Source organism: Equus asinus, chromosome 6, assembly GCF_041296235.1.
Source record: "Equus asinus isolate D_3611 breed Donkey chromosome 6, EquAss-T2T_v2, whole genome shotgun sequence".
NCBI lineage: Eukaryota > Metazoa > Chordata > Mammalia > Perissodactyla > Equidae > Equus > Equus asinus.
In genome coordinates this window covers 19,015,671-19,043,067 of record NC_091795.1, presented here as the reverse complement: position 1 = coordinate 19,043,067, position 27,397 = coordinate 19,015,671, and the positions used below count along the sequence as shown (strand labels likewise).

The 27,397-nt window shown below is 44.1% G+C and overlaps 2 protein-coding genes across 3 annotated transcripts in view; one reads left to right on the top strand and one right to left on the bottom strand.

Moving 5' to 3' along the window:
• Positions 1-14,489, top strand: part of BUB1 (BUB1 mitotic checkpoint serine/threonine kinase) — a 41,819-nt gene extending 27,330 nt beyond the window's left edge. Inside the window, exons 19-25 of one of the 2 annotated variants that reach the window (XM_070511747.1) lie at positions 554-697; positions 10,238-10,353; positions 10,783-10,830; positions 11,011-11,168; positions 11,266-11,440; positions 12,006-12,112; positions 13,935-14,489. In XM_070511747.1, coding sequence (XP_070367848.1) covers positions 554-697; positions 10,238-10,353; positions 10,783-10,830; positions 11,011-11,168; positions 11,266-11,440; positions 12,006-12,112; positions 13,935-14,130 — 944 coding nt within the window. In that variant the 3' untranslated portion in view covers positions 14,131-14,489. Of the gene's footprint in view, positions 1-553; positions 698-10,237; positions 10,354-10,668; positions 10,831-11,010; positions 11,169-11,265; positions 11,441-12,005; positions 12,113-13,934 lie in introns of both variants that reach the window. The other variant, XM_014852709.3, reaches the window with a different exon arrangement.
• A 4,162-nt stretch (positions 14,490-18,651) lies between these two features.
• LOC106838536 (two pore channel protein 2-like) overlaps positions 18,652-27,397 on the bottom strand; it is a 38,677-nt gene continuing 29,931 nt past the window's right edge. Inside the window, exons 13-19 of the mRNA XM_044772873.2 lie at positions 26,976-27,063; positions 26,018-26,087; positions 23,760-23,979; positions 23,506-23,596; positions 22,019-22,132; positions 21,645-21,769; positions 18,652-20,832 (exon numbers count right to left, since the gene is read on the bottom strand). Coding sequence (XP_044628808.2) covers positions 20,687-20,832; positions 21,645-21,769; positions 22,019-22,132; positions 23,506-23,596; positions 23,760-23,979; positions 26,018-26,087; positions 26,976-27,063 — 854 coding nt within the window. The 3' untranslated portion in view covers positions 18,652-20,686. The remainder of the gene's footprint in view (positions 20,833-21,644; positions 21,770-22,018; positions 22,133-23,505; positions 23,597-23,759; positions 23,980-26,017; positions 26,088-26,975; positions 27,064-27,397) is intronic.

Genomic DNA, 27,397 nt, shown 5'->3' with positions numbered 1-27,397 from the left:
GTCTTTGATAGCTGCTATTAATAGAATTTTTTATAGCATTCTAAATTAGAAGTTTTTTTTATTACCTTTAGAAGTGATTTCCATTTTGTGGACCCAAAGTACATCTCATGCATACAAATCACCCATAGGTAGTGTAGGTGTTAAAAGGCGATGTGTTTTGTGGGTGTAAGTGGAAAAGCAACTTAAAGAATAAATACCTGAGCACATTAGAAGTAACTGGTATCCAAGCCTGCCTTTAAGACATGCACTCGTAACTGTGTTCGAGGCAGAATCTGGCAGTTCCAGGTGAGTGGAACCGATGCCCTTGGTGTTGATTTCCTTTGTCACAACTGAATTTTGATCTAAATTTGTAGATCTAAAATGACAAATAATGAACTGCGCAGAAGTACTCATTTTGACTTTTGAAAATGGTTCTTATGGAATCAGTGCTCTTTAAAGATAAAGCTTTTGAAGGCTTATTTAATGGATGTCTTCACTTGCTTTATCTATCAGTTCTTTGGTAAAATTCTTGGGTACTGAATTCATTTTCCTCTTTTGTTCCCATTCCTTGAAGACGTCACTGTTGAGAACCCGTGGGATGATAAGCTGATTCTCAAGCTCTTATCTGGGCTTTCTAAACCAGTGAGTTCCTATCCAAATACTTTTGAATGGCAGTGTAAACTTCCAGCCATCAAGCCCAAGACTGAGTTTCAATTGGGTAAGGACCGTGTGAGTACTATGACTTGAAGCTCTTGTTTATCTATGGGAAAATGATGGTAACTCATGTGTGTGTGTGTGTGATTCTCCTCCTGACACCACCACCCCCCCCACCCCCTCACCTCCGATAGTTTTCTCTGTAGTATTAAGCTGAGAACGTTTTATTAAGCCCTGACTGCAGGATTTTGATTGCTATTGGGACTATAACTCATAGAGGGCTATTTGGCAATATCTATCACAATAAAAACTGCGTATGCTCTTAGACCCAGACATCCACTTTTAAGAGTTTCCTGCAGATATACTTGCATAAATTCAAAATGATGTGTGTGTCTAAACGCAGCAGATTGGAACAATATAGGTGTCTGTGGGGACCGCTTCCATAAATTACGGGACACCTCCACAGCAGATCCAGCTCACTCCGTGCCGAGAGGGAGCAAGCTCCAAAACATGCTGTAAGTGGAAAGGCAGGCTCGCATCATGTGCTGCTTTCTGTTTCCTAAAAAGGAAGAAGATAATATATATATCTGGAAGGAAGAAGATAATATATATATTTTATATATATATATCAAATATATAGTCATATTTGATAGTATTTCCAGAGAACTCTTGAAGGATTCCCAAAACCAATAAAAATGGTTAACTGTTAGTGGTAGTGGGAAATGGGGGTGATGTGGCTAACAATGGGAGCAAGACTTCTCACAATACACTTTTTTGTTTAATTAATCAACTGTATTTTGTAGAGCAGCTTTAGGCTTACAGAGAAATTGAGGGGAAATGTTACAGATAGTTCCCATATACCCGCCTCCGCCCGCACCCCCCTCCACACACAGATTCCCCTCTTACTAACATCCTGCATTAGTGTGGTGCATTTGTTAAAGTTGATAAGCCAATATTGATACATTATTGTTAATTAAAGTCAGTAGTTGACATTAGAATTCATTCTTTGTGCTGTCAATTCTATGGGGTTTGACAAAGGTATAATAACGTGTATCCATCATTATGGTATCATACAGAACAGTTTCACTGCCCTAAAAATACCCTGCGCTCCATCTATTCTTCCCTCGCTCCGTCTCCCTGAAACCCTGGCAAGCACTAATCTTTTTCCTACTGTCTCCGTAGTCTTGCCTTTTCCAGAGTGTCATATATTTGTAATCATATAGTATGTAGACTTTTCAGATTGGCTTCTTTTGCTTAGCAGTGTGCATTTAAGGTTTCTCAGTGTCTTTTTGTGACTTGATAGCTCTTTCTTTTTAATCCGTGAGTAATATTGCATTGTATGAATGTACCATGGTTTATTTATCCATTTGCCTATTGAAGGACATCTTGGTTGCTTCCAAGTTTTGGCAATTATCAATAAAGCTGCTGTAAACATTCCTGTGCAGTTTTTGTGTAGACATAAGTTTTCAGTTCATTGGGGTAAATAGCAAGGAGTGTAATTGCTGGATTGTATGGTAAGAGTATGTTTACTTCTGTAAGAAACTGCCAAGCTGTTTTCCAAAGGGGTTTGTACCGTTTTGCATTCCCACCAGCAATAATAAGAGTTCTATTGTTCCACATCCTTACCGGCATTTGGTATGGTCAGTATTTTAGGTTTTATCCCTTCTAGTAGTGGTATTTCATTATTGTTTTTAATTTTCAATTCCCTAATTACTTATGATGTTGAACAACTTTTCATGTGTTTATTTGCCCACTTATATCTTCTTTGGGGAGGTATATGTTCAGATCTTTTGCCCAATTTTTAATCAGGTTTCTTGTTTTCTTATTGTTGAGTTTTAAAAGTTCATTGTAGGGGCTGGCCCCATGGAAGCTTGCACATTCTGCTTCAGCGGCCCGGGGTTCTCTGGTTCGGATCCCGGGTGCGGACATGGCACCACTAGTCAAGCCATGCTGTGTTAGGCGTCCCACATATAAAGTAGAGGAAGATGGGCACAGATGTTAGCTCAGGGCCAGTCTTCCTCAGCAAAAAGAGGAGGATTGGTGGCAGATGTTAGCTCAGGGCTAATCTTCCTCAAAGAAAAGTTCATTGTATATTTTAGATAACAGTCCTTTATCAGATAAGTATTTCTCAAAGATTTTTCTCCCAGTCTCTGGCGTGACTTTTCATTCTGCTAACTGTGTCTTTTACAGAGCAGAAGTTTTTTATTTTAATGAAGTCCAGTTTATCAAGTATTTTTCTTTCGTGGATCAGCTTTTGGTGTTGTACCTAAGAGGTCATTGGCAAACCCAAGGTCGCCTAGATATCTCCTATGTTATCTTCTAGGAATCTTACCATTTTGTATTTTACATTTAGATCTCTGATCCATTTTGAGTTAACATTTGTGAAAGGTATAAGGTGTGTGTCTGGATTCACTTTTTGCTTGTTGACGTCCAGTTGTATCACCATTTGTTGAAAAGACTTTCCTTTCTCCATTGAATTGCCTTGGCTTCTTTGTCAGTGATCAGTTGACTCTGTTTGTTTGGGTCTATTTCTGGGCTCTCTGTCCTGTTCCAATGATGTATTGCTGTATTCTTTCATCACTATCACACTGTCCTAATTGTGGTAACTTTTATAATAAGTCTTGATGTCAGGCAGTGTCATTTCTGCAACTTTGTTCTTCTTCAGCATTGTGTTGGCTGTCTGGGTCTTTTGCCTTTGCATTTCCAAACTCCAGGATAAGTTGGCAATATCCACAAAGTTACTAGCTGAGATTTTGACCGGGATTGCATTGAAATCTGTAGATCAAGTTTGGAAGAACTGACATCTTGACAATATTGTGTCTTCCTGTCCACGTACGTGGAATACCTCTCCATTTATTTAGGTCTTTTTTTATTTCTTTCATCAGAGTTTTGAAGTTTTCCTCATTTAGATCTTATACATATTTTGTTAGATTTATACCTAAGTATTTCATTTTGGGGGGTGCTAATGTAAATGGTATTATATTCCTAATTTCAAATTCCACTTGTTCATTTATGGTACAGAGGAAAGCAAATGACTTTTGTATATTAACCTTGTATCCTGCAACCTTGCTATAATCGCTTATTAGTTACAGGAGATTGTTTTAATTTTTTTTGGTTTTCCTATGTAGACAGTCCTCTGTACAAAGACTTTTATTTCTTCCTTCCCCATCTGTATACCTTTTATTTCCTTTTCCTGTCTTATTGCATTAGCTAGGACTTCCAGTATGATGTTGAATAGGTGGGGTGAGAGGGGAGAGCCTCACCTTGTTCCCGCTGGCAGCAGGAAAACAGTTAGCTAGTTTCTCACCATTAAGTATGATGTTAGCTGTAGGTTTTTTATAGCTGTTCTTTATCAAGTTGTGCAAGTTTCCCTCTATTCCTCGTTTGGAGAGTTGTCATCATGAATGGGTGTTGGATTTTGTCAAATACTTTTTCTGCATTTATTGATATGATCATGTGATTTTTCTTTTTAGTGTGTTGATGTGATGGATTACATTAATTGATTTCTTTATCTTTTTCATTTTTTTTTTTTTTTTGTAGGAGATTGTTACTAAAGGTTTGGAGACTGAGGGAAAGAGATTCCAGGCTAGCCCAGCACAGGTGAACACCAACATAAGACTTATGATTAGACACCACTGTGCTCAAAATCTATCAGCCATTCATCATCATGGGGAATTTCTCTAGATCATTTCCCTGAGCCTGGCTTTTCTCCTCTTTGTCTAGACTTTTTCCTTATAGCAGATTAGCCTCTATCTTATATTCTAAACCAAGCAGTGGACTTGCCTTTGCACATCTAGAAGTTTGTTTTGGACATGTTAATTCTGAGATGTTCATTAGGTTCCCTGTGTTTCTTGTCTTTTCCTTTGATCTGTCCATATACCCCACTAGCCTTTGGCATCCAGTACATGGTGTGATTATTGACTCTCACTGATTAGATATTGAGACTGGTGGCCAAAATAGAGATTCTTTTACAGTATTGGTTTTCTCAGATTGGAGTGTCAGCAAGGTTCGGGTTAAAATATTTTTTTTTATTTGAGATATAATTGACATATAACATTGTATTAAAATCTCAGTTCCTCCGTTTATTAGCCATCCACAGGCAAGTGATTTATTACCTCTCTGAACCTCAGATTCCTCAGTTCTACAGTGAACGTAGTAATCAGCTAATGTACATGGAAGAGCCTAGCATAGTCCCTGCCATGTAGAAAAGCACTTAGTAGTGTTAAGTCCTTCCCTCAGTTATTCCCTTTTTTTGCTACAACAGTAATTAGAGGATAATCAAGCTAGTAAATTTTGTTATGGGTGTAAGATGTGATTTATGTCATGTGTAAACCCTAATTGATTTTTAAATGTTGAACCAGCCTTGCATGCCTGGATTAATCCTACTAGGTTGTGGTATATACTTCTTTTGTACCTTTATGGATTTGAATTGCCAATATTTTGAGGATTTTTGCATCTATGTTCATGAGAGATGTTGCTCTGTAGTTTTCTTGTAATTTCTCCATCTGGTTTTGGTGTTAGGGTACTGCTGGCCTCATAAAATGGGTTAGGAAGTATTCCTTCTGCTTCTATTCTCTGAAAAAGATTATAGAGAACTGGTATAATTTCTTCCTTAAATGTTTGGTAAAATTCACCAGTGAGCCCATCTGGGCCTGATGCTTTCCGTTTGGGAAGGCTATTAATTATTGATACAATTTTCTTTATTAGATATGAGCCTGTTCAAATTGTTTGTTTCTTCCTGTGTGAGTTTTGGCAGATTGTGGCTTTCAAGGAATTGGTTCATTTCATCTAATTTATCAAATTTGTGGGCATAGTGTTGTTCATAGTATTCCTTTATTATCCTTTTAATTTCCTTGGGTTCTGTAGTGATGTTCCCGCTTTCATTTCTGATATTAGTAATTTGTATCCGCTCTCTCTTCTTAGTTAGCCTGGCCCATGGTTATCAATTTTATTGATTTTTTCAAAGAACCATCTTTTGGTTTTGTTGATTTTTCTCTATTGATTTCCTGTTTTCAATTTCATTCATTTGTGCTTTGATTGTTACTATTTCTTTTCTTCTGCTTACTTTCCACTTAATTTGCTCTTCTTTTTCTGGTTTCCTAACATGGAAACTAAGATTGACTTTGGAGCTTTCTTTTCTAACACATGCATTTAGTATGCTGGAATATGCTCTGTTTCCCTCCAAGCACTTCTTCGCTACGTCCCACAATTTCGATAAATTGTGTTTTCATTTTCATTTAGTTGAAAATATTTTCAGTTTCTCTTAAGATTTCTTCTTTGACTTGGATTATTTAGAAGTGTGTTTAATCTCCAAGTGTTTTGGGACTTAACAGTTATCTTTCTGTTATTGATTACTAGTTTAATTCCATTGTGATCTGAGAGCATGCTTTGTATGAAGTTTTTTTTTTCTTTTTTTTTTTTGGTGAAGGTTTGTTTTATGGCCCAGAATGTGGTCTGTCTTGGTGAGTGTTCTGTTTCAACTTTAAAAGAATGTATATTCTGCTAGTGTTAGATGAAGTATGCTATAAATGTCAATTAGATCCAGTTGATTGATGGTGCTGTTCGTGTCAACCGTGCCCTTACCAATTCTCTGCCTTTTGGATCTCAATCACTGATAGAGGGATGTAGAAATCTCCAACTATGACAGTGAATTCTTCTATTTTCCTTCCTTGCAGTTCTGTCAATTTTTGCCTCACTGTTTTGATGCTCTGCTGTTAGGCACATGCACATTAAGGATTGTTATGTCTTCTTGGAGAACTGACCCCTTTATCATCATCCTATAACGCCCATTTTTATCCCCGTTTTCCTCGCTCTTGCTCTGAAGCCTGCTCTGTCTAAAATTGATAGGAGTACTCCGGCTTTCTATTGATTAATGTTAGCATGGCATGTCTGCCTCCATCCCTTTACTTTTAATCTGTGTCTTTATATCTAAGGGGTATTTCTTGTAGGCAACATATAATTGGCTTTTGTATTTTTATCTACTGTGACAGTCTCTGTTTTCATTTGTATATTTAGTCTATTGATATTTAAAAGGATTGCTGATGTAGTTGGATTAATGTTTACTATATTTATTGCTGTTTTCTATTCATCGCCCTAGTTCTTTCCTTTTTTGTTCTGTCTTCTCTTGTTTTTTTTTAAATTTTTTATTGAGTTAATGATAGGTTACAATCTTGTGAAATTTCAGTTGTATATTATTGTCTGTCAGTCGTGTTGTAGGTGCAACCCTTCACCCTTTGTACCCACCCCCAACCCCCCCCCCTTCCCCTGGTAGCCATTAATCTGTTCTCTTTGTCCACATGTTTAAATTCCTCATATGAGTGCAGTCATACAGAGATTGACCTTTTCTATCTGGCTTATTTCACTTAATATAATTCCCTCAAGGTCCATCCACGTTGTTGCAAATGGGACGATTTTGTTCTTTTTTACGGCTGAGTAGTATTCCATTGTATATATATACCACATCTTGTCTTCTCTTGTTTTAATTGAGTATTTATATGATTTCCGTTTTCTCTCTTCTCTCAGCATATTAGTTATACTTCTTTCTTTAGTGGTTGCTCTAGAGTTTGCAATATACGTTGACAACTAATCCAAGTCCACCTTCAGACAACACGGCACCACTTCACAGGTAGCACACGGACCTTAGAGCAGAGTATTATGAGTTTCTCCCTTCTGCCTCCTAACATCACCATCACTCATTTCACTTCTCCATAAGCTATACTCACTGAATACGTTGTTGCTATTATTAATTTTGAACAAACTACTATCTGTTAGATCAATTATGAATAAGAAAAGTAAGAGATTTTATTATCTTCATTTATTCCTTTTCCTACATTCTTCTGATCTGAGTTCTGACCTATATCATCTTCCTTCTCTCTGAAGAACTTTTAGCATTTCTTGCAAGGCAGGTCTTCTGTTGACAGAGTCCCTTAATTCTTGTTTGTCTAAGATAGTTTCTTTCTCCTTCACTTTTGAAGGGGTAATTTTGCCAGATAGAGAATTTTTGGTTGGTAGTTTTTTCTTTCAACACTTTGTTATACTCTACTCTCTTCTTGTACCATTTCTGAAAAGAAGTCAATGTAATTCTTGTCCTTGCTTCTCTATAAGTGTGGTGGTTTTATTCCTCTGGCTTCTTTCAATATTTTCTCCTTGTCTGATTCTCTGCAGTTTGAATATGCATACGTAGGTGCAGATGTTTTGGTATTTATCTTGCTTGGCGCTCTCTGAGCTGGATCTATGGTTTAGTGTCTGTCATTAATTTTGGAAAATTCTCAGCCATTATTACTCCAAATGTTTTTTCTGGTCCTTTCTCTTTCTTATTCCTTCTATTATTCCCATTACACATCTGTTACACCATTTGTAATTGTCCCAAGTTCTTGAATATTCTGTCCTTTTTCATTTTCTTTTTCTCTTTGCATTTCAGTTTTGGAAGTGTCTATTGGCTTGTCTTCAAACTCACTGACTGCTTTCCTGGCCACATGCGACCTGTTGATGAGGCCGTCAGAGACGCTCCTCGTTTCTGTCATAGCGCCTTTTATTCCTAGCATTTCCTTCTGATTGTTTCTCAGAGTTTCCATTTGTCTGCTTACATCACTGCTCTATTCTTGCATGTTGTCTGTTTTTTCCATTAGAGCCCTTAGCATATTAATTATACTTTTTTAAAATTCCTGGTTTCATAATCCCAAAGTCTTTGCCCTATCTGTGTCTGGTTCTGATGCTTGCTCTGTCTCTTCTAACTGTGTTTTTGTCTAATTTTTGTTAGAAGCCAGACCCAATATACCAGGTAAAAGGAACTGAGATGAATAGGCTTTTAGTGTAAGATTTATGCTTATCTGGCTGGAAATTAGGCTTACTGTTTACTGTCACTGTGGTTATCAGAGGCTAAAATTTCCCTTTGTGTCCTTATTTCTGTCTCCCCTGTTGTCTTTGGGTTTCCCTAGAGACTTGTTCTTAAATAAGTCTGAGACGTCAGTTCATTCTGTTGCAGTCTGCCCAGTACTGTCTCCAGCAGTGGTTTCTGCTCCTGGGCCTCTGCTCTGGCAGGCTCTTAATCTCTGTAGCCACCTGTCTGTCTCCGCAATTTTGGGGGCAGCAGTTTGCCCTGTGACCTCAGTTCTCTAATGGATCTAAGAAGAGTTGTTGGTTTTCAGTTTGTTCAGCTTTTTCTTATTGAGAGGGTAGAGTGATGACTTCGGAGCTCCTTAGATGCCAGACTAGAAACCAGAAGTCTACTTTTTTACATTTGATTTTGAACATGTGAAGTCTTTTTTAAAAAATTAATTTAAAAATTTATTACAACTTCCCCTCCGTGGTCTTTCTCCCAAAACCAATAACCCCAGTGTTATTGAAAACTATCAAAACAAATTCTGTTTTAGGGCCATTCTCAAACTTACCTGACGAGTTCTCCTTGGAACTGTCATGGTCATCCAAAACAAAAAGTTAGAGACTGTCACAGCCTAGTGGAGGCTAATGAGACTTGATGAGTGTGTCCTGGAACAGTAGGGGGAAACTAGTGAAATCTGAATAAAATGTGGGGTTGAGGGCCCGGCCCCGTGGCTGAGTGGTTAAGTTCATGCGCTCTGCTACAGTGGCTCAGGGTTTCTCTGGTTCAGATCCTGGGCACAGACATGGCACTGCTCATCAAACCATGCTGAGGCGGCGTCCCACATGCCACAGCTAGAAGGACCTACAACTAAAAATACACAACTATGTACCAGGGGGCTTTGGGGAGAAAAAGGGGGGGAAAAAGTGGCGTTAATAGTAACGTGCCAATGTTGGATCTGTACTTGTGATAAGGGCACCAAGGTCATGTAAAAGTTAACAATAGGGGAAACTGGGTTTAGAGCATACAGAAACTGTACTATCTTTGCAACTTTTCTGTAAATTGAAAACTCTAAAATAAAAGATTTACTTCAATAAAAATTTTTTATCAGAAATATTGGTACAATTATACTTGCCCTTTTTATTCTGGTGTAAAACACTTGCATTTTTCTTTCTTTCTTTCTTTGTTTTTGGTGAGGAAGATTGGCCCTGAGCTAACATCTGTGCCAGTCTTCCTCTATTTTATGTGGGGTCCCACCACAGTGTGGCTTGGTGAGTGGTGCTAGGTCCACGCCCAGGATCCGAACCTGTGAACCTCAGGCCACCAAAGCAGAGTGTGTGAACTTAACCACCATGCCACTGGCCAGCCTCCAACACTTGCATTTTTCAAATGCATGTTTGAGCTTTGTGTAGCCTTGTACAGAGGAGTTTTACGTGTTCTTTCTAACATCAGAACAGTCTCGCCAAGTAGGCAGCACAGGTATTACCCCTTCAAATATGAGGACACTGGTGAGAAGGGGACCACTGCCCAAGGTCCTGCCACCAGGTGGCGCCCAGCAGGGTGGCTTTTGCTCCTCCATCACATCATTTAAAAGGAAGCTATTTTATGGCAGGTGTTTAACTTTTATGTCTAAGACTGGAAACCATTTCCTAAGGGAGCTATGTCCATTTTTATTTATTAAAGCAATTCAAGCACCAAGACAATTTGACAGATCCTTCATTTCATTTTGATAAAGTTTATAATGTTTTGAGCCTTTTTTTCACTTTGACGTCTCTCTCTTCTAAGGTTCTTTGCTGGTCTACGTTGATCACCTTCTTGGAGAAGGGGCTTTTGCCCAAGTCTATGAAGTTACTCACGGAGATGTGAATGATACCAAAAAGAAACAGAAATTTGTTTTAAAGGTAAATGATCTAAGCAAGTTTTTGTATAATATGGAAATGAATGTTAAGAACTTGAATTTGTCGGCCTCTTTTTTTCTTTTTCAAGACAGTGGTGGTTTTATTTATTATTATAGTCAGCATTTGAGAAACAAAACTATCCTGCAAGGGTTCAGGATTGCCTTGCCACTGAAATTACCTTGCCAATCCCATACTTCAGCAACAGCTCACGGCTTGTCATCGCTTTCTGCCCCACGTCCTTTATTGGGATGGAAGCTTCTCTCTTGCTGTCATTTTCCAGACTGTGAGACTGGATATGAATGTCACGTATGATTCCAGGTCCAGAAGCCCGCCAACCCCTGGGAGTTCTACATCGGGACCCAGCTGATGGAGAGACTAGAGCCGAGTGTTCAACATATGTTCATCAAATTCTATTCTGCCCACTTTTTCCAGAATGGCAGTGTATTGGTGGGAGATCTCTACAGCTATGGAACGTTATTAGTAAGTGTATTCACTTTGACGTTGTGAACATGAGTCTGAAGTTTGTTTTGGCTTGTGCCTCGCACAGGCCTTTTATAGTCGGAGCTTTTATTGGAGTGGTCGGCGGGGGCAAAGCTCTTGACTTGAAATTTCATTCATCCTGTGCAGCCACCTCAGGAGTCCGCTTTCTGTTGTTTCTAGAATGCCATTAATCTCTATAAAAATACCCCTGAGAAAGTGATGCCTCCAGCGCTCGTCCTCTCTTTTGCCATCACCATGCTCCACATGATCGAGCAAGTCCACAGCTGCGAAATCGTTCACGGAGACATCAAACCAGACAACTTCATACTTGGAAGCAGGCAAGTGTTGCGCTTTCAGTGGGGCTCTTTTCTTCCCGTTTCCCCAGCCGCCTTGTCTTATCTGTGCTCATGCAGCCTGGCCCTTGTTTGTGTTTAGATTTCTGGAACAGGACAGCAAAGATGATGATTTATTCGCTGGCTTGACACTGATTGACCTGGGTCAGAGTATAGATATGAAACTTTTTCCAAAAGGAACTGTATTTACAGGAAAGTGCGAAACATCTGGTTTTCAGTGTACTGAGATGCTGAGCAACAGACCGTGGAACTACCAGGTATGGAACTAGAGGGAGAGTTTGGAAATATTTTCCTCTCTTACACTTACTGCATCTTCAGAGTGAATTTGGGGACCTAGTTCGTTTGAGTGGTCTGGGCTTCTGTCTGTGGATTCAGACCCTGCTCGCGTGTCGTCTTCAGTGACGAGCACGTCGCACAGCAAGGGGCTTCAGCGTACGGTTAGGGAACAGCAGGCAGGGTCCCAGGGGAGGAGTCAGGGGGACTTCCAGGCTCTCCACGTGCAGGAGGGATTAGAGTGTCCTGTCTGCCCCTGTGTGACAGCGAAGGACTTGAGAAGGACACAGGAGCTCAAGGAGAACAGAGCTTTCCAAGGGGCTGTCTCAGGACAAGGAGGCGGGGGTGACCTGCGGTCCGTGGAAGCCTCCAGCAAAGCCTAGACGGGCACTCAGTGTGGCAGATCAGTGGGACGTTGAACAGACGGCTTCCAAAATTCTTAAAAAGTAAAATCCTGCGATTATGTAGCCTGCTGCGTAAGTTGGACATTTCGATACACTCGTGTGTAACTTACTATTTGAGTTATGCACACCTGTATTTTCTTTATAGATTGATTACTTTGGAGTTGCTGCAACAGTGTACTGCATGCTTTTCGGCACTTACATGAAAGTGAAAAATGAAGGAGGAGTCTGGAAGCCCGAAGGTCTTTTTAGAAGGTGAGTATTAGCATTAGTGCTACGGTGAAGAGAGAATATAGTGAAATGTTGGTTCCGTCTGGTGGAAAATGGATCTGTGCCGCTGTGTGGAAGGCCGTGCCTTGGGAAGGATGGTGGAATAGCACAGTCCTGGACGCGGGGCGCAGAGAGCAAGTCACAGAGCTGCACGACCTGTGTGTCCCCGTATGGGACAGTGGGGCGGCCACACCCTTCTAGAACCAGCGACAGCTCCTGGCCGAGCGGCTGGCGGCCTGTACACACTCAGAGGTTTCTCTTTACCCTCTAGACAAAGGACCTGGCGTCCTTGAGCCTCAGGTTTGTTCTCCTGCCTGTGTAAATGGCCGTAATACTGATTCTCCTTTCCTCAGATGCTTCTTATAAAAAGCAAAGGAAACAACGTGTGTGAGGGGCTTGGTAATGATGAAGTGATTTGAGGCGGCAGCTGTCCATCGCAGGATAGGGTTTGAAGTCCCATCGCTGTGTAACCTTGGATTTTCTAAGACTGTTTTCTCATCTATAAAATCATAGTGAAAATTAATGACGAGATTAGAACTCTTGCTGTCAACACAGATGGCTTTCTTGATACAATGTCGTGTGAATAAACAATTGGGAATGTTTAAGCTGAGCATGTGGTATGCGCATGTCCCTGCTATCACTTAGACTTTCTTTTCTTTTCTTGAGGTATACAGACATGCAGAAAAGCACTCATCTTAAGTGTACAGCTTAATGGGTTTTTACGTGTTTCTACCTTCTTGAAAACATTTAAGCTGGGACTCCCCTCACCCTCACATACACACCCATGCACCCCCACAACAAAAAAGAACAGTTGGCAGTAATTTATAAAATGTAGTGTCTGTGCATAAGGTTAGATTCGGATCCTAGCAGAAAACCTACACCAGCTGTGGTTTGTTCTGCGTAATGAGTCATCAAATTTAGCCAATACTTTGTTCCTTCTCTTGTCATCATCAAAGGACGAGAGTTCTTCAGGCCTCCGTCTCTGGCCGCCGGTGTAGAACAAGAGTGTCACGCTGACCCTCAGCAGCCTCATCGTAATAGGCTGCATTTTCTGTCTGGAACGCAAATTTAGTTATGTTCTGCCTTTTTTCCCAACACCTCATCTCCATGTTCTGGAGTTTTTGCAGTTAACTTTAACAATTACCGTAGTCGGAACTCCGAACCTCAGCTCTATTCTGGGTCGTCCAGCCTGTCCACCTGGTCCTGGCACTTACACACTTGGGCTCGTCAGAACCGTGAGGCCAGATTATCAGAGTATGGTATATACCGCTAGCCAAAAGCAGATCAATTTTCTTTATTAAAAAAAAAAAAAAAAATTAAGGGGCCGGCCCCGTGGCCGAGTGGTTAAGTTCACGCGCTCTGCTTCAGCGGCCCATGGTTTTACCGGTTCGAATCCTGGGCGCGGACATGGCACCGCTCATCAAGCCATGCTGAGGCAGCATCCCACATGCCACAACTAGAAGGACCCACAACTAAAATATACAACTATGTACTGGGGGCCTTTGGGGAGAAGAAGGAAAAATAAAATCTTTAAAAAAAATTGAGAAAGTTTTTACACTGAAGAGCTGTTATTAAATTAAGACTACCTAAATCACTTTTTTAGAACAAGGTCTGTATAGACATTTAATTGGATCTTTAATTTCCCTTATTTATAATAGATTCCACATTTCGATTCTTGCTGCCTTAAGCTGCCTTTAGGTGAAAGTTGTCATATCCGGCTGCCCAGGCCTGTGGAAGCCGGCCGCGGGGTGGGTGCCCGCATGCTGGCTGCTGCATTTTCTCTCCCGTTTACGCTTTGTCTCTCCAGGCTCCCTCATTTGGATGTGTGGAATGAATTTTTTCACATCATGTTGAATATACCAGACTGTCATCATCTTCCGTCTTTGGATTTGTTAAGGCAAAAGCTGAAGAATGTATTTCAGGAACACTATACGAACAAGATTAAGACTCTACGTAATAGGCTAATTGTCCTGCTCTTGGAATGCAAGCGTTCTCGAAAATAAAATATGGACACTCCCTAAAGATCACTTTACAAATGTTGGCCTGCTGACCTTGAACCTTGACGGTTCCACATTCATTGTTTGTGTAAATGTTTGATATAAATAAAATCTGCAAAACATATCCATGTGACTTAGTTGTTAAAAATATTTCAACGGAATATGCAACTCGGTGAGGCCCCGCCATGGCTGGGCACCTGGGCTGCTGCAGGGACAGCGGCATTCGTGAGAAGAACTTGCATGTGGACATTCTCCAAAATCCCTTTTTAAACACTGACCAGTTCACTTTAAGCCGAAAAAGTTCACGACAGGTTTTTTCCCGAACTTGAGGGTTTACATTTGTGTGAAATAAATAAAAATTTCCCAAATATATCCAAGGGACTGACTGCAAGTTTTTATGAATAAAATTTGCCGGCCCGTTATTACACCTGTCCTTCATTGCCACCCATGGGAAATATTACAGGTAGAAATCTGAAGCTGCTTTTATTTTAAAAGTACCATTCAGAGGAATATCTCAGATTTTGCAAATAGTCTTATAAACTGTATAAATCATTAATTATCTCTAAAATTATAGCAGCAACTTAGCATTTATTGACTTATAAAGCTAGAAGTGTCCTGTAGCTTCAAAACTATGAACTGAACTTCCTGCCTCTGCGCCTCCCCCCCTTTCCTTCCATTATGATGGAAACAAATGTGAGATTCAGGAATACAGAGTGAATTGCTTCCTACCTTCATTCCCAGCCCCCAGGTTCCCCATTCCAGAGGCAACCATGACCCAAACCCTTCTAAATCTTTCCAAAAATGATTCCATGCATATTTCTATATTTTATATTTTTCATACAACTAGCATAATTCTGCTTTTTTTCACTTAACGTATAGCGGAGAATGTAACTACACATAGAGTGGTCTCATTCTTGTATCTGGCTGTAATATTTGGTTAGATGATGTATCTGTAGTGTAAATTCCCAGAAGTGGAAATGCTGAGTCAAAGGTGAGTGCACTTAAAATTCTGTATCAATATTTGCACAGAGCCCGCATCGGGGCTGTGCCAGCCTGTACCACCGTCTCCACCGTCTCTGCTGCCCACAGCTCCACCCACCGGACAGGTCAGGCCTGCCCCCTGCCACTCTGCAGGTGAAAAATGGCAGCTCCTTGCAGTCTTTATTTGCAGCCTCTTCTGGATTAGGCCAAATATATTCAAGAGCTATGTGTTTTCGCCTTTTATGTGAACTCTATCTTTTGTCCACTTTTCATTTTGATTGTTCCTTTTCAGGTTAACTTGTAGGAGCCCTTTGTTTATGAGGCACAAATATTTGTCCCAATTTGTCATCTGTCTCTTGGGATTCTTTTTTTTTTTTTTTTTAGGAAGATTAGCCCTGAGCTAACTGTTGCCAATCCTCCTCTTTTTGCTGAGGAAGACTGGCCCTGAGCTAAGATCCGTGCCCATCTTCCTCTACTTTATATGTGGGACGCCTACCACAGCATGGCTTGCCATGTGGTGCCATGTCCGCACCCAGGATCCAAACCAGCGAACCCCGGGGCGCCAAAGTGGAACGTGCTCACTTAACCGCTGTGCCACCGGGCTGGCCCCTGTCTCTTGAATTCTTAAGATTTCTGTTGCCATGAAGAAACTTTTTAAAGTTTGTTTTGTACTCATCATAAAATTTTAAATGGCTTTTTGGCTTTTGTATCTTAAAATGCCATCCTCAATTGAGAAATAAAAAACGTCCTCTAATTTTTTTAGATTAGTACTAATTTAAATACTTAGGTTAGGACTAAACTTTTGGTTACTATTTTAAATCAGATCTAGTTTTTTCCTCTTGTTCCTAGCTGGTAGTTTGAATATATGAAGCCTGTTGATTTCTATGAAAAGCTTTTTTGATTCTTTTGAAGTTTCTCATGAAAATAGTGCTTCTTTTTTCTTTCCCGGTGTTTTGCTGGGGAGTCCTCTTGCCTTGCCCTCGCCCAGGAGCATGAGAAGAGGGCTGCGCCATGGCGGTGCTGGGCCTCCTGTCTCTGCTTTAGCGGGGGCTCTTCTGATGGTTATCCCGTAAGCTCGGTGAGGCCAGTCTGACGGAGGCATTTTCAATCATGTTGAAGTCTCCAGCCATTTCTTTTTACAAATGTGAATTATAACACTATTTTAGAGTTTTCTTGCCCATTTCTCCGTCCATATTGGTCCAGCTCTATGCCGTTCCCCCACACGCATGAACTATATAATTTACTTAAGCAATCCTCTATTTAGAAACACTTAATTGGTTTCACAACTTTATTGCTACAAAAAAGTGTATGTGCAAATGTGTCTGCGGGATAAATCAGTAGAATGGGATTCCAAAATGTGTCCTTATTTTGAAAATAAAGAATGTAATCTACATGATTGATTACACACATGCTGAACTTGGAAGGAAGCTGGAAATGAGCCAAGGTCAGACCTCATCAGACAAACCAACATTAAATTTACTCTTAAAGTATGGAAACAACCAAACACTAATAAAGCCAGATTTGTGGGGTATTTTTCCTTTTGAAAATGTTTTCAAAGGAAACCAAGACTAAAGATAAGGGTGTTGTTTCTCTAAACAGAGCTAAGGGTGTCCATCTGTGAAAGGCAGCTGTGAGTGCCTTCAGTTTTGGCAGGAAAGACAGTTGGCTTTGGGTTCCAGCTCCTGTTGATGTGTGCTGTGTCCCCACCATTTGCTGTTACAGGATCTTCAACTTACATATCACCCTCCAAAGTGCCCTCCACGTTATTCACACCAACAACCTCAACCTGGCCACAGTGTCCTCTCAGCACTGCTGTCGCCATCTGGCGTCCGATCTGTGCCAAGGGCTCCACTTACATAAAACTTCTCAGTCTGATTCCCTAGCAACACCCTGTCCCCAGGGAGGAAGGCTCCATCCGAACAAAGTAAGTTACTTTAAGCACTTCGGCCAAATCATCCGTTTTTTTTTTTTTTGTCCATTGCTTGGTACAAACTTTAGTGATCTTCATTTAATCATAAATTAGTTGTCTGGATTACACACCCACACACACACACACACACACACACGGAATTTACTGCACAAGGAAAAAAGCTCTGCATCTAAAAGGCAACTGAAGTGGATACAACAGAAGTCAGCATCCGGAGGGCAGCGAACCTCCCAGCTCATCCACTGATGAGGCTGAAGCTTCCCCGAGGACAGAGCCGGGTCTCATTCATCCCCTGTCTCTTGAGATGAACAGGGCCCAGCTCATCCTAAGTGCTCAAACATGGGCTAGACCCAGCCCAGGTTCAGATCTAGTATCTTTCTCGGGTCAAGGCATGTCCCACTTGTTCTTGGACTCCTGCTCCACATTCTAAGTTTTAGCTAAGAATAAGGCCCGTGGGAGCTGACCCCGTGGCTGAGTGGTTAAGCTCGCACGCTCTGCTTCCGGGACCCCCGTTCGCTGGTTCAGATCCTGGGTGTGGACCTCCACACCACTTGCCAAGCCATGCTGTGGCAGCACCCCATGTAGAAGAACTAGAATGAGCTACAACTAGGATATACAACTATGTACTGGGCTTTGGGGAAGAAAAAAAAAGGAGGAAGATTGGCCCTGCGCTAACATCTGTTGCCAATCTTCCTTACCAAAAAGCCTAAAAAGAAAACTCGTTACTCAGGAGATTCAGAGACTCCTGTTACCAGTGTCTTTTGCCCCTGGATCGTATCTGCAGTCTAAGGCAATGATTCTAAAACTTATTGTTCCCTAAGACATACCCAAGAAACCACAATGTGGCCTGTGCCTATCAGAAATAAGAGCTCCTCAAGAGTTGGGCATTTGGCACAATATATAAGTACACCCGCAGAAGTTTTACTCTACATCTTTCTCTGCCACTGATCCTCAGAGTCATCGTGCTTGGTCTTCCTATTCCTTCATCCCTCAGGTCAATCCATCTGCCGCGCTGGTGCCATTCCGGAATGTTTCTGGATTGGTCAGGCTCTAGGCAGGCTAAGGAGCTGTCATGGAGAACCCACACACGTAGCTTAGAGCAGCAGAAGTGATTTCGATCTCCAGTTACAGTCAGGGTGAGCGATCCCGTGCTGGCACCAACTCTGCCATCCTCCGCAGAAGCTTCCAAGGTGTTCTGATTATTGCCATTTCCCAGCCGCAAGAAGTGAAGGCAGAAGGGGTGACTGTTCCCAAGGGCAAGACCTGCAAGGTGCACACCCCAGTTGGGCTCACAGCCCACAGGCCAGACACAATCATGCCGCCCCCTCCCCGTGCAGGGGGACTGAGGAATGAAGTGCCCAGCTGGGAACCCGTGTGCCAAAACAGGGGGCGGACTAGCTCACTGAAAGGCAGAAGAAAGCCCTGGTGAAAGGCGGCAATCGCTGCTACAACTCCGCCTTGTCCCCCTTCCTCGCAGACTTGAGTGTAGCGGCTGGGACGGTGGGGCCCCCTGGCGGCCACAGGGCTGCTGCAAGTCAGTAGTCATTGGATCCAGTAAGGCTGACTGAGACTTTCCTACTGAAGGGCTCACAGGCAGGAAAAATTACAGAACAACATTTACTCCATTATCGTTTAATGTTGAACTCGTGGAACAATCCACAAATAGATGAATCCTTCAATAAAGCATGAAACACTGATGGCAAGGAACACCAGGCAGCATTTTCTCTGTGTGTGTGTGTATATATCTCTCACCATGAAACAATTGCTGGTCGGGGAAAAAAGAAGGTTCTTGAACAATATACACGAATATATATGAAAAATGTCATGACATCCCACTTAGGATAAAAGACGCAATTATACCATGTATTAATACACATAATATACATGACTGTGACTGGGCAGATTTAGTTCCAGAAGAATAAACAACAAACTCAGCATTTCCCACTGGAAATGGCATGCCGGCCCGTACGTGGAAGAATGAAAGGGGGAGGCGGCGAGGAGAAGGAAGAATAAAGAGCAACTTTTGACTTTTTACTACATTTCTGTATTGAATCTTTCACAAGGACTGTATAGTTTCTAATTAAAAAGTAAGTGCCCCCCCATATTTTCAAACTTAAAAAATTCAGTTGTCTCAGTACATTTGGTTTAATACTTCACATAATAATAAACGTTTGATATGCAAAGAAATAAGAGAGGTCTGGGAGGCTAGCAGGAGCCACAAATCCCACCCGCTGGGTCAGCACGGCCCCGCCCCCCGGGAGTGTCGTGGTAATGGAATTCTCCAGCGCCCACCAGTGCCAAACGCCAGGGGTGGTTGAAACCAGGAACAGCAATCTGCGTGAGAGCAAACGCTGAAATCCCGTGGAGTAGGCATCCGCCAGCCCTCAGCCTCCTCCAGCCCCCAAGTCTTGGGAGGGAGGGACCATTCATCCTGAGTCTGCAGGGGAGGAAACGGAGCGCAGAGAGGTTAGTGGCCTGGTGGGCAGGGAGCAGGGTATGAAGCCAGACAGTCCACCCACTGTCTGTGCCCGAAGCCTTAGCTTTGCTCCTACAGCAGAGGTCACCCCGAGAACCGAGGAAAAGAAGTCCCTCCCAAGCTGGCTTCACTTGCCACCCTGACACTTGACACGGACATGACACCGGACTCTGGCCTCACCGCACGCAGAGACCTCAGGTCAGGGAGGCGTGTCCCACCAATTTCCCTGCCATATGGTGAGCCTGTAACAAGGTGCAGGATGAGAAGTCACAACCCTGATGACTCCAGAAAGGATTATACTTACTCAAAATGCAGTTGGCCTCTAGAGTAGTCAAATTCACAGAGACAGGAAGTAGAACGTGGTTGCCAGGGGCTCGGGGAGGGGGAAGAGGGGCTTACTGTTGAATGGGGACAGAGATGCATTTGGGATGACCATAAAGTCCTGGAGATCAGCTGCACAACGTGAATGTGCTGAAAACTACTGAACTGCACACTTAGAAATGGTTACAATGGTAAGTCTTATGTTGTGTATTTTACCCCAAATTAAAAATCCTTAAATCAAATAAAATCTGCAGTCACTGAACTGGGAGATTTCCAGCTGGGGAAAGTGACCTCAGGGGGTGACTTACTCAAAATCTTGCTATAATTGTAATTTAATTAAGCTTTGAGAGCTTCCCCTCAAAAAAGAAGCAGTAGTAAGAGAATTTTATTTTCACATTCATATTTTTCTTCATTTCGAATAAACATTGCCTCTAAAAGCTACTGTACTAGAACGTATTCCTTTATCGTATTTAAATATTCAAAATTCATTCATATAACATTGTAGTACAGTATTCGTTTAACAGAATAGCAAAATATATAAAAATAAATGAAAACCTTTAATTCCCCTGAAAGGACTTTACACGTGTCATCCATGTGTAGGAGAAGTGCTCCTCACAGTCTTCCTAAATTTACCTCTCTCTATCTCCACGATCAGGCCTCAGAACGAGCCCAGGTGGGCACACAGAGGCAGCCTTTCCACACCTCCAGCTGACCACTCAGGACAGGTGAGGCCGAGGCACAGGCTTATCAGGACACAGCAGGGAACCTGGGCTAGAAAAAGAATCTCGAGAGAGCATAGGCAAAAGTGACGGCAGCTTGTCTTGGTTTCCAGCAGTGGGGTCCGTGCAAGCCCAGCATCATGCACTGTTTTCAAAACTGGGATTCTTGGGACATATGTCGCTGGGTGAGAAGTTCAGAATCTCATCCAAGGGAGGGCCTTCATCCTCTGGAGCAATTTCAGACTCGAACATCTGCTGCAGCAAGGCGTCCACGGTCCTGTACTCTAGGAGGAAGGAGAAAGAGGCACATGGCACCTGCCTGTGTTGGCGTTGGAGGGGAGCATCCAGCTTGGGCAGAGTTAGGCTTTCCTGAAGGATGGCTGCAAGTCAAAGACAATGCTCTGAGCATGGCAGCCCAGCACCCTTTGAAAGGAAGGAGGGAAAAGTCAGGAAGGAAGCACGCATCTCTCCCAGTGCTGGTCCCAGTGAGCTCCTCAGCCACTGAAGGCTCTGGAGACCAAGGAGAAGGTCCTTCTTGAAGGATGGAAGAGGAAAGCCGCCTTCCAGAGGCTGCACGCTCATACACTGTTCCTGCAATCTATGTTGTAGCCCTCAAAGTTTACTGTATGTGTCCTAGCCGAAGCCCAAACTGACATCCAGGCTGGTTTGGGTTAACTTAGCCAACCATTCATTGAGAATTAATAAAGTAATTAAACAAATAGTTGCTGAGGGTCCCCATCTTGTAGGCACATTGTGAGGCCCTGGGGATTCAATGGGAAACAAAAACAACATGGCCCTGCACATGTGGAGCTCTGAATCTGCAAGAAAGACAGATGGTGATCCAATAGTCGCTCAACAATAAATGTGCACCTCATGTGCAACAGGCATGGCAGGTCATGGTGGGAAGCAAGACAAGCTGAGATATTGAGAGAAACCAGGCATGTGGACCTTGGAGGCCATGGCAGGGGCCTTGTCTTTATCCTTAAGCAATGGGAAGCCACTGAAGGTCAGTTTGCACTGTGGAAACATCTCACTGGCAACTGGGTCCAGTGAGACGCTTAGATTGGAGGAAGTTTTGCACTGGGTTAAAACTTACTTTTTGATGCAATTCTGAAGTACAATCCTTTCAAGGCCTTCCTTTTGTTGTCTCCATCGTCCTCACTAAAGCCACTGTCCCTGGTGTCCATGTTGTCAACGAGTTTCCCATCCTGCACTGCTTCCCTGCAAGGAGGAAGAGACAACACGAACAGGGTCAGGTCCCTCAGCAGAATCCCTCCCGTGTCCTCCCAGCCATGGCCCCGTGTCACTGTCCAGCCACATCCAGGGCTCTCCAGCCAGCAAGGATCCCGAGGACTGGCACTCCGGACCAGGCTGGTGACTGGGGCACTCAGAGATCGAACACGACCAGACCTTCCACGTACATTCCACTTCCAAACGCCTGTGAGGCCTCAGGGGAAGCACCCAACTCACTCTTGGATTCCCACTCCGAGCTCTTGAATCTTCTTTTCAATAGCAGTTTCTACTTCACTCTTTTCCAATGAATACGCCACAAAAAACGCCTCCAAGATGAACGCTATGAAAATACTGAGAGAGGAAGGGGTAGAGGGGGTTAGGTCACGTCAGCCGTGGTCTCGGTGACAGGGAATCCCGGCTCCAAGAGCGTTCCAGCCAAACAAAAAGGCAGCAAAGCAAATGCAGCCCAGAGGAGACAGACGACAGACAGAACGCCTCTCGAGGACTGGATGCGACTTCCATTCCCGTGGAAAATCATTCTTCCCGACAGCCTACGCCAACAGTGGACACGAAGAAGGAAATACAGTCGGAGGGGAAGCTTAGACCACATAATTGTTGTAGACAATTCTCCATGCACATCTCAGGTTTCTGCACAGTCTGGGTCCTCTGAGAAAGGCAATGAGAGCGAACCGAGGACGGTCCCCCAGGGCTGGCAGAGCAGCCACAGGCTTCCAAGAGGAGAGGGGCCGAGGAAGCCCTGCAGCCTGTCACGTTGCTGCCTCAGCCTCTCCCAGCACTCCGGCCACCTCCAGAAGAGCCACTTGGGGTGGCGTTTCTCTCTTGTTCCCTACATGTTCCGTTCAGGCTGTGTGGGACAAGCAGGCCTGATCAGAGCCACCTGCAGGGGCTCCTCCCCCTCCATCCCTCTCCGGGGACATTCTTGAGGCATTCTTCATACAGGCAGCAGCATGGTAGGGTGGCCAAAGCCGCCCTGATGTGACAAGGAAGGCACTGGTACAGATGTCACCCCAAGAATGGTGGGCCCAGGCTGCAAGAGCAGTATGACATCCAGAAAATGTCTCCGGCAGAGAACCCCAGGGGTCAAAGGGACTCAAATTCATGTCCCATGAGGACCCAGGGAGCTAGAATCAGAGATTCTGAAGCTGGAAGGAGAGGCTTTTTGAGTGGTGAGGTGTCAAAGCAGCTTTCAAACAGTGACCGAGTTCTCCCCTGGACGCAGGTCAGGCCGGAACCAGAACCAGTGAGGAGAATTTCCCAGCAGCGCATTTCCCTTCTGCCCGTAAGGTCGGGGAAGCACCAGAGCTGGACAACAAGGGCACTGACTCGCAGGTTCGAATGAGTCCTAGCCGTTGGGAGGATTTAAGCAGAGGGTGGACAGCAGTGCACAGGGATGCTCTGAAGGTGACTCATGCCAGTGGGGAAGGGTAGGGAGACTGGCCAGGGCCCCAGAGTCCTTCTGGCGCTAATGACATCATAGTGAGGCTATGAGATGTGTATTACACACAGATGTGCACAGCGCTGGCAGACACTGTGACGAACACAAATGTGAATGACAGTAAGAGCCCTCCCTTCCAGGGCCTTAGCATCCAGCAGGGAGACGCAATCCACCCACATGGGATGGAACAAGGGAGAAGGAAGGTGCGAGTGGTTACACGTCTGAGAGAGGAGATCCGGACCTGCCAATGCGGCAGGAGTGAACTCACTTGACAATGAGGATGACGACCACGATGTGGAACCCGACGAAGTACAACTTTGCCGCCTGGTGAGTCACGAGGGCAAAGCCGCCTGCAAGGAGTACGAAGCTAAGGAATGAAACCTTCAAGAAACTGGGTGGGTGCCCTGAGCTCAGGGACGCCAAGACGTAATCCTCTCCCAGCAGTTGCTCTCGGCATCCCCCCGCCCGCCCCAGGGAGCAGGCAGCCCCTCCGTGAGTCAGATGCCTACCCAGAAAGGATATCGTGCCACTGGTTAACCACCGTGAGCTCCATCAGCAAGATGAAGGCAGAGGCGAGGTCATTGAAGTTGTTCTTACAGTACCTGTTCCGGGCAAAGGCCGAGTCCTTCAAGGCTGGGTTCCCACACACCAGGGCATCGGGAGCAGTGAAATTCGGGTCAAAGAACTGGACTTTGCTGTGGAAGGCTTCCATCCCGATGATAGCAAACACATAGTAGACCACCTAGGATGGCACTGGTCATCAGTGGGCACTTGGAGCTGCAGTCAAGGGGCAAGGAGCACGCAGGAGAGGGGGGCACTGGGCACACTGGTTGGCCCTGTGCCAAGGGCCCAGGAGAAAGGGCAGCTACTCTTACTCCAAGAAGGATGGCTGCCCTCCCCAACCAAGAGTTCCACAGCATCAGGAAAAGGGTCGGGAGGGGTTGGCCGATTGGCCAGTCTGCTGGAGAAGCCTGAGCTGTCTGGGGAGGGATGGAGGCCATGGCCAGCGGGACCACACCTTGACCTCTCCTGGGCTCCACGGACAAAGGCAAAAACGAAGCTGCTCACAAGTTAGTGTGTTAAATACTCAATAAATAATAGTTAGTCCTCTAGGGACAAAAAATAATCAAATTGGATCCTTACTTTGTTTTTTATATTAAAATAAATTCCAAAGGTACCAAAGAGTTAAATGTAAAAAATAAACCATAAAAGAACTAGAAAAAAATGAGTAGAAAAAGGCCTTCCTAAGCATGACATAAAACCTAGACACTATAAAATAAAATAAAATATTGACAAATATGACTGTATAATTAATTTAAACTTTCATACAGGCAAAAAAATACAGCAAAAGGCCTTCATGTATAACAAAACAAGTGACAGACAAGGAAAAGCAATTACTCTGCATGCAACTTACCAAGGACCTATTTCTTTAATAGACAAAACATTCCTGAGAGTCATATAAAAATAAAACGAATGGAAGGATGGACCGCAAATATGAACAGGCTGTTCATGGAAAAATAAGCACAAGTAATCAAAACACACAGAAAAGACACTCAGCCTCGTGAATATCTAAGGAAATCCATGTCAAAACAACACAGTGCCATTTTCTCACTCATCAGATTGGAAAATACGGAAATGTTTAATAAACCCCAGTTGTGAGGGGTGAAGAGGAACAGATGCTGTCACACAGTGTCGTTGGAATATATGGGGAGCACATCTTTGGAAGGCAACTTGCCGCCATCGATCCAAATTTTGAACACATTTACCTTTGGACCCGGCAGTTCCACTTCTAGGAACACACCCCATAGATACACTCACAGAAGCACACAAAGATACATATGCAAGAATGGTCGTCACCACATCATTTGTGACACGAAAAGGTGGAAGCACCCAGTGGTCCGTCAGTAGAGGGGCTGGGCAGACGCGTCTTGGAGTCTTCCCTCGGTAGGACACTTTATCGTAGCAGAGCTTACATGGATGCACGTGTCCTCCAGGACACAGAACAAAGATATTAGATAGAAGAAAGTTGTGCAGCATTTTGTGCGGATTATCCCATTTGACACCACAATAAAATGGATATGTACACACCTGGATATAATGTACTTGTTGTATGCATAGCAATATTCAGGAAGAGTAACAAGAAACTCTTAACAACATTTGCCTCTGGGAAACAGGCATGTGGGGGACGGGAACGGGTGACCTGCAATCTACCTTTCATTCTTCAGTACTAATTGAATTTTTTACCGTTCTAACAGAAAAGATAAATAAGATCCCTATAGCCGAGTGTTCACCAAGATTCGAGCTCCCTCATCCATAGTGCGGAATCACTCGTGAGCGGGAGGCCCCAGCGCCTTGCAGCCTTGTGTGGCTACATGCATACCATTGGGGACCTCAAGGAGCTGGCGGGCTTTCTCTGTGAGCAGAACAAAGAAGGATCTGAACCCCGGGGGGCAGAGCCTCGAGCTGGAAGGAGCCTACATTCCCCAGAACCTTCTGCTAGCTAGAAATGCCCACCTGGACCGTGGGTGAGAAAGAAGCTATGACGGTGTTAACCCACTGAAGTTTTGGTGTTGGTTACAGCAGACAGTGTACCTTCAAGGATACACGCCCGATGTTTCCACACGCTTGACATTTCTACAAATGGCTACTAGAAACCAATGCATCTCCTTCACTTACCTCCCTCTCTTTCCCTCACGTAAAATAAGGCTTCCTGAGAGTTGCCAGGAATGAACCTCTTACTGCTAATTTCAGGTTAAACAGCAATGAGAACAGCCACTCACCAAGACAAGTCCGCCAAACGTCAGCATCGCTGGGCCGATGTTAATTAAGGTGGTCACAATAACCCGGAATCTAGGATGGAACAGTTTCCGACACTAGGCAAAGGGAAGACGTGAAGCTGACACCACACGAGCCTGTTTCCTTTAAGACCCTTCCCTCGGCCTGGCTCTGCTTTCAATGCTCTCAGGAATCTGCCTGTACAGTTTGTGGGAATCAGTCCACCTACCCAGCTGAGGCAGGAGGAGTTGTCCCAGAGCAAAGCAAGGCAGGTTTGCAAACACAAGCAAGGTGCTCCCAGAGAACCTCCCTGGTAGATACAGTGGGGCGGTGAGGCCAGAAAGCCATGTAGCCTCATCTGCTTAGCCCGCCCAGCCCCCACCTTTTCCTCTACCCAGATCCATCCTGTTTGAAGTCTGCCCTGGAGGCTGAGGGTGACAACGGAACACTTTCTGGGGGCATAGCTCAGTCCCGGCCTACAGAAAACAGGGTGGGGTTTATCTGAGCTTTGGGGTCAGACTCCTGAGTTTGCGCGCTGGTTCTGCTGCTTTCTAGCTGTGCAGCATTGGAAGAGTCACTTAACCTCTCTGAGCTTCACCATCATCACCTGTGAACTAGGGATAATAAAAGTCTCTCTATCAAGGGTTGTAGAGGATTTAACAAGGCAGCGGTTAGCACTCTCAGTAAGTGTTAGCTGCCAGTATGACCACCGTATTCAGTCACCAGGCCCCACGTATAGTTAAGGGGCCAGGTCACAGGGATGAAAATGAGGACAGAATTCCTGCCCTCAGGGAGCTGCCACGCAAGGCTCTTCACCATCTTCACGGCCTTCCCTCCCTCCCCTACTGCCCCCAGAGAACCCAGGTCCTCTAGACGAGCTACGTTCTGGGTTCACAGTGGGGCGTGTTTCTAGTTCGCAGGCAGGCTGGTTTCCACCAGGCCCCAGTGTCGCTCCATCTTTACCTCTCAATGCTGACAATGACCCTTAAGAGCCGGAGGATTCGCAATATCAAGACGATATCCAGTATCTGCTGACTGCTGTATTTTCTTGCTGCAAAAAGAACACACTCAGCTAACATTCCACTTTCTGAGCGCCTCTGGCTTGTCCCCTTTATTCCACGAGGCCGGGGACCCTGTGGGTCGTGGGGAAGGATGCAGCTTCACGTCAGGAACAGAACGATGGCTCTGAGCAATGAAGGAGCGAGTGCTGCCTCGAGTCGCTAACTCCCCCAGCACATCAAAGCCGGGCGAGTGTGGACCTGAGCGTGTCCTCCCGCCCCTGGAGCAAGGCATCGTGAGTGTGCGTGGAGGTGTAGACTAAATAATCCACCTGCTGTCTATAGGAAGGGGTGTGCGTGGTTGGGCGGTGTATGCGGTGGAGCCGG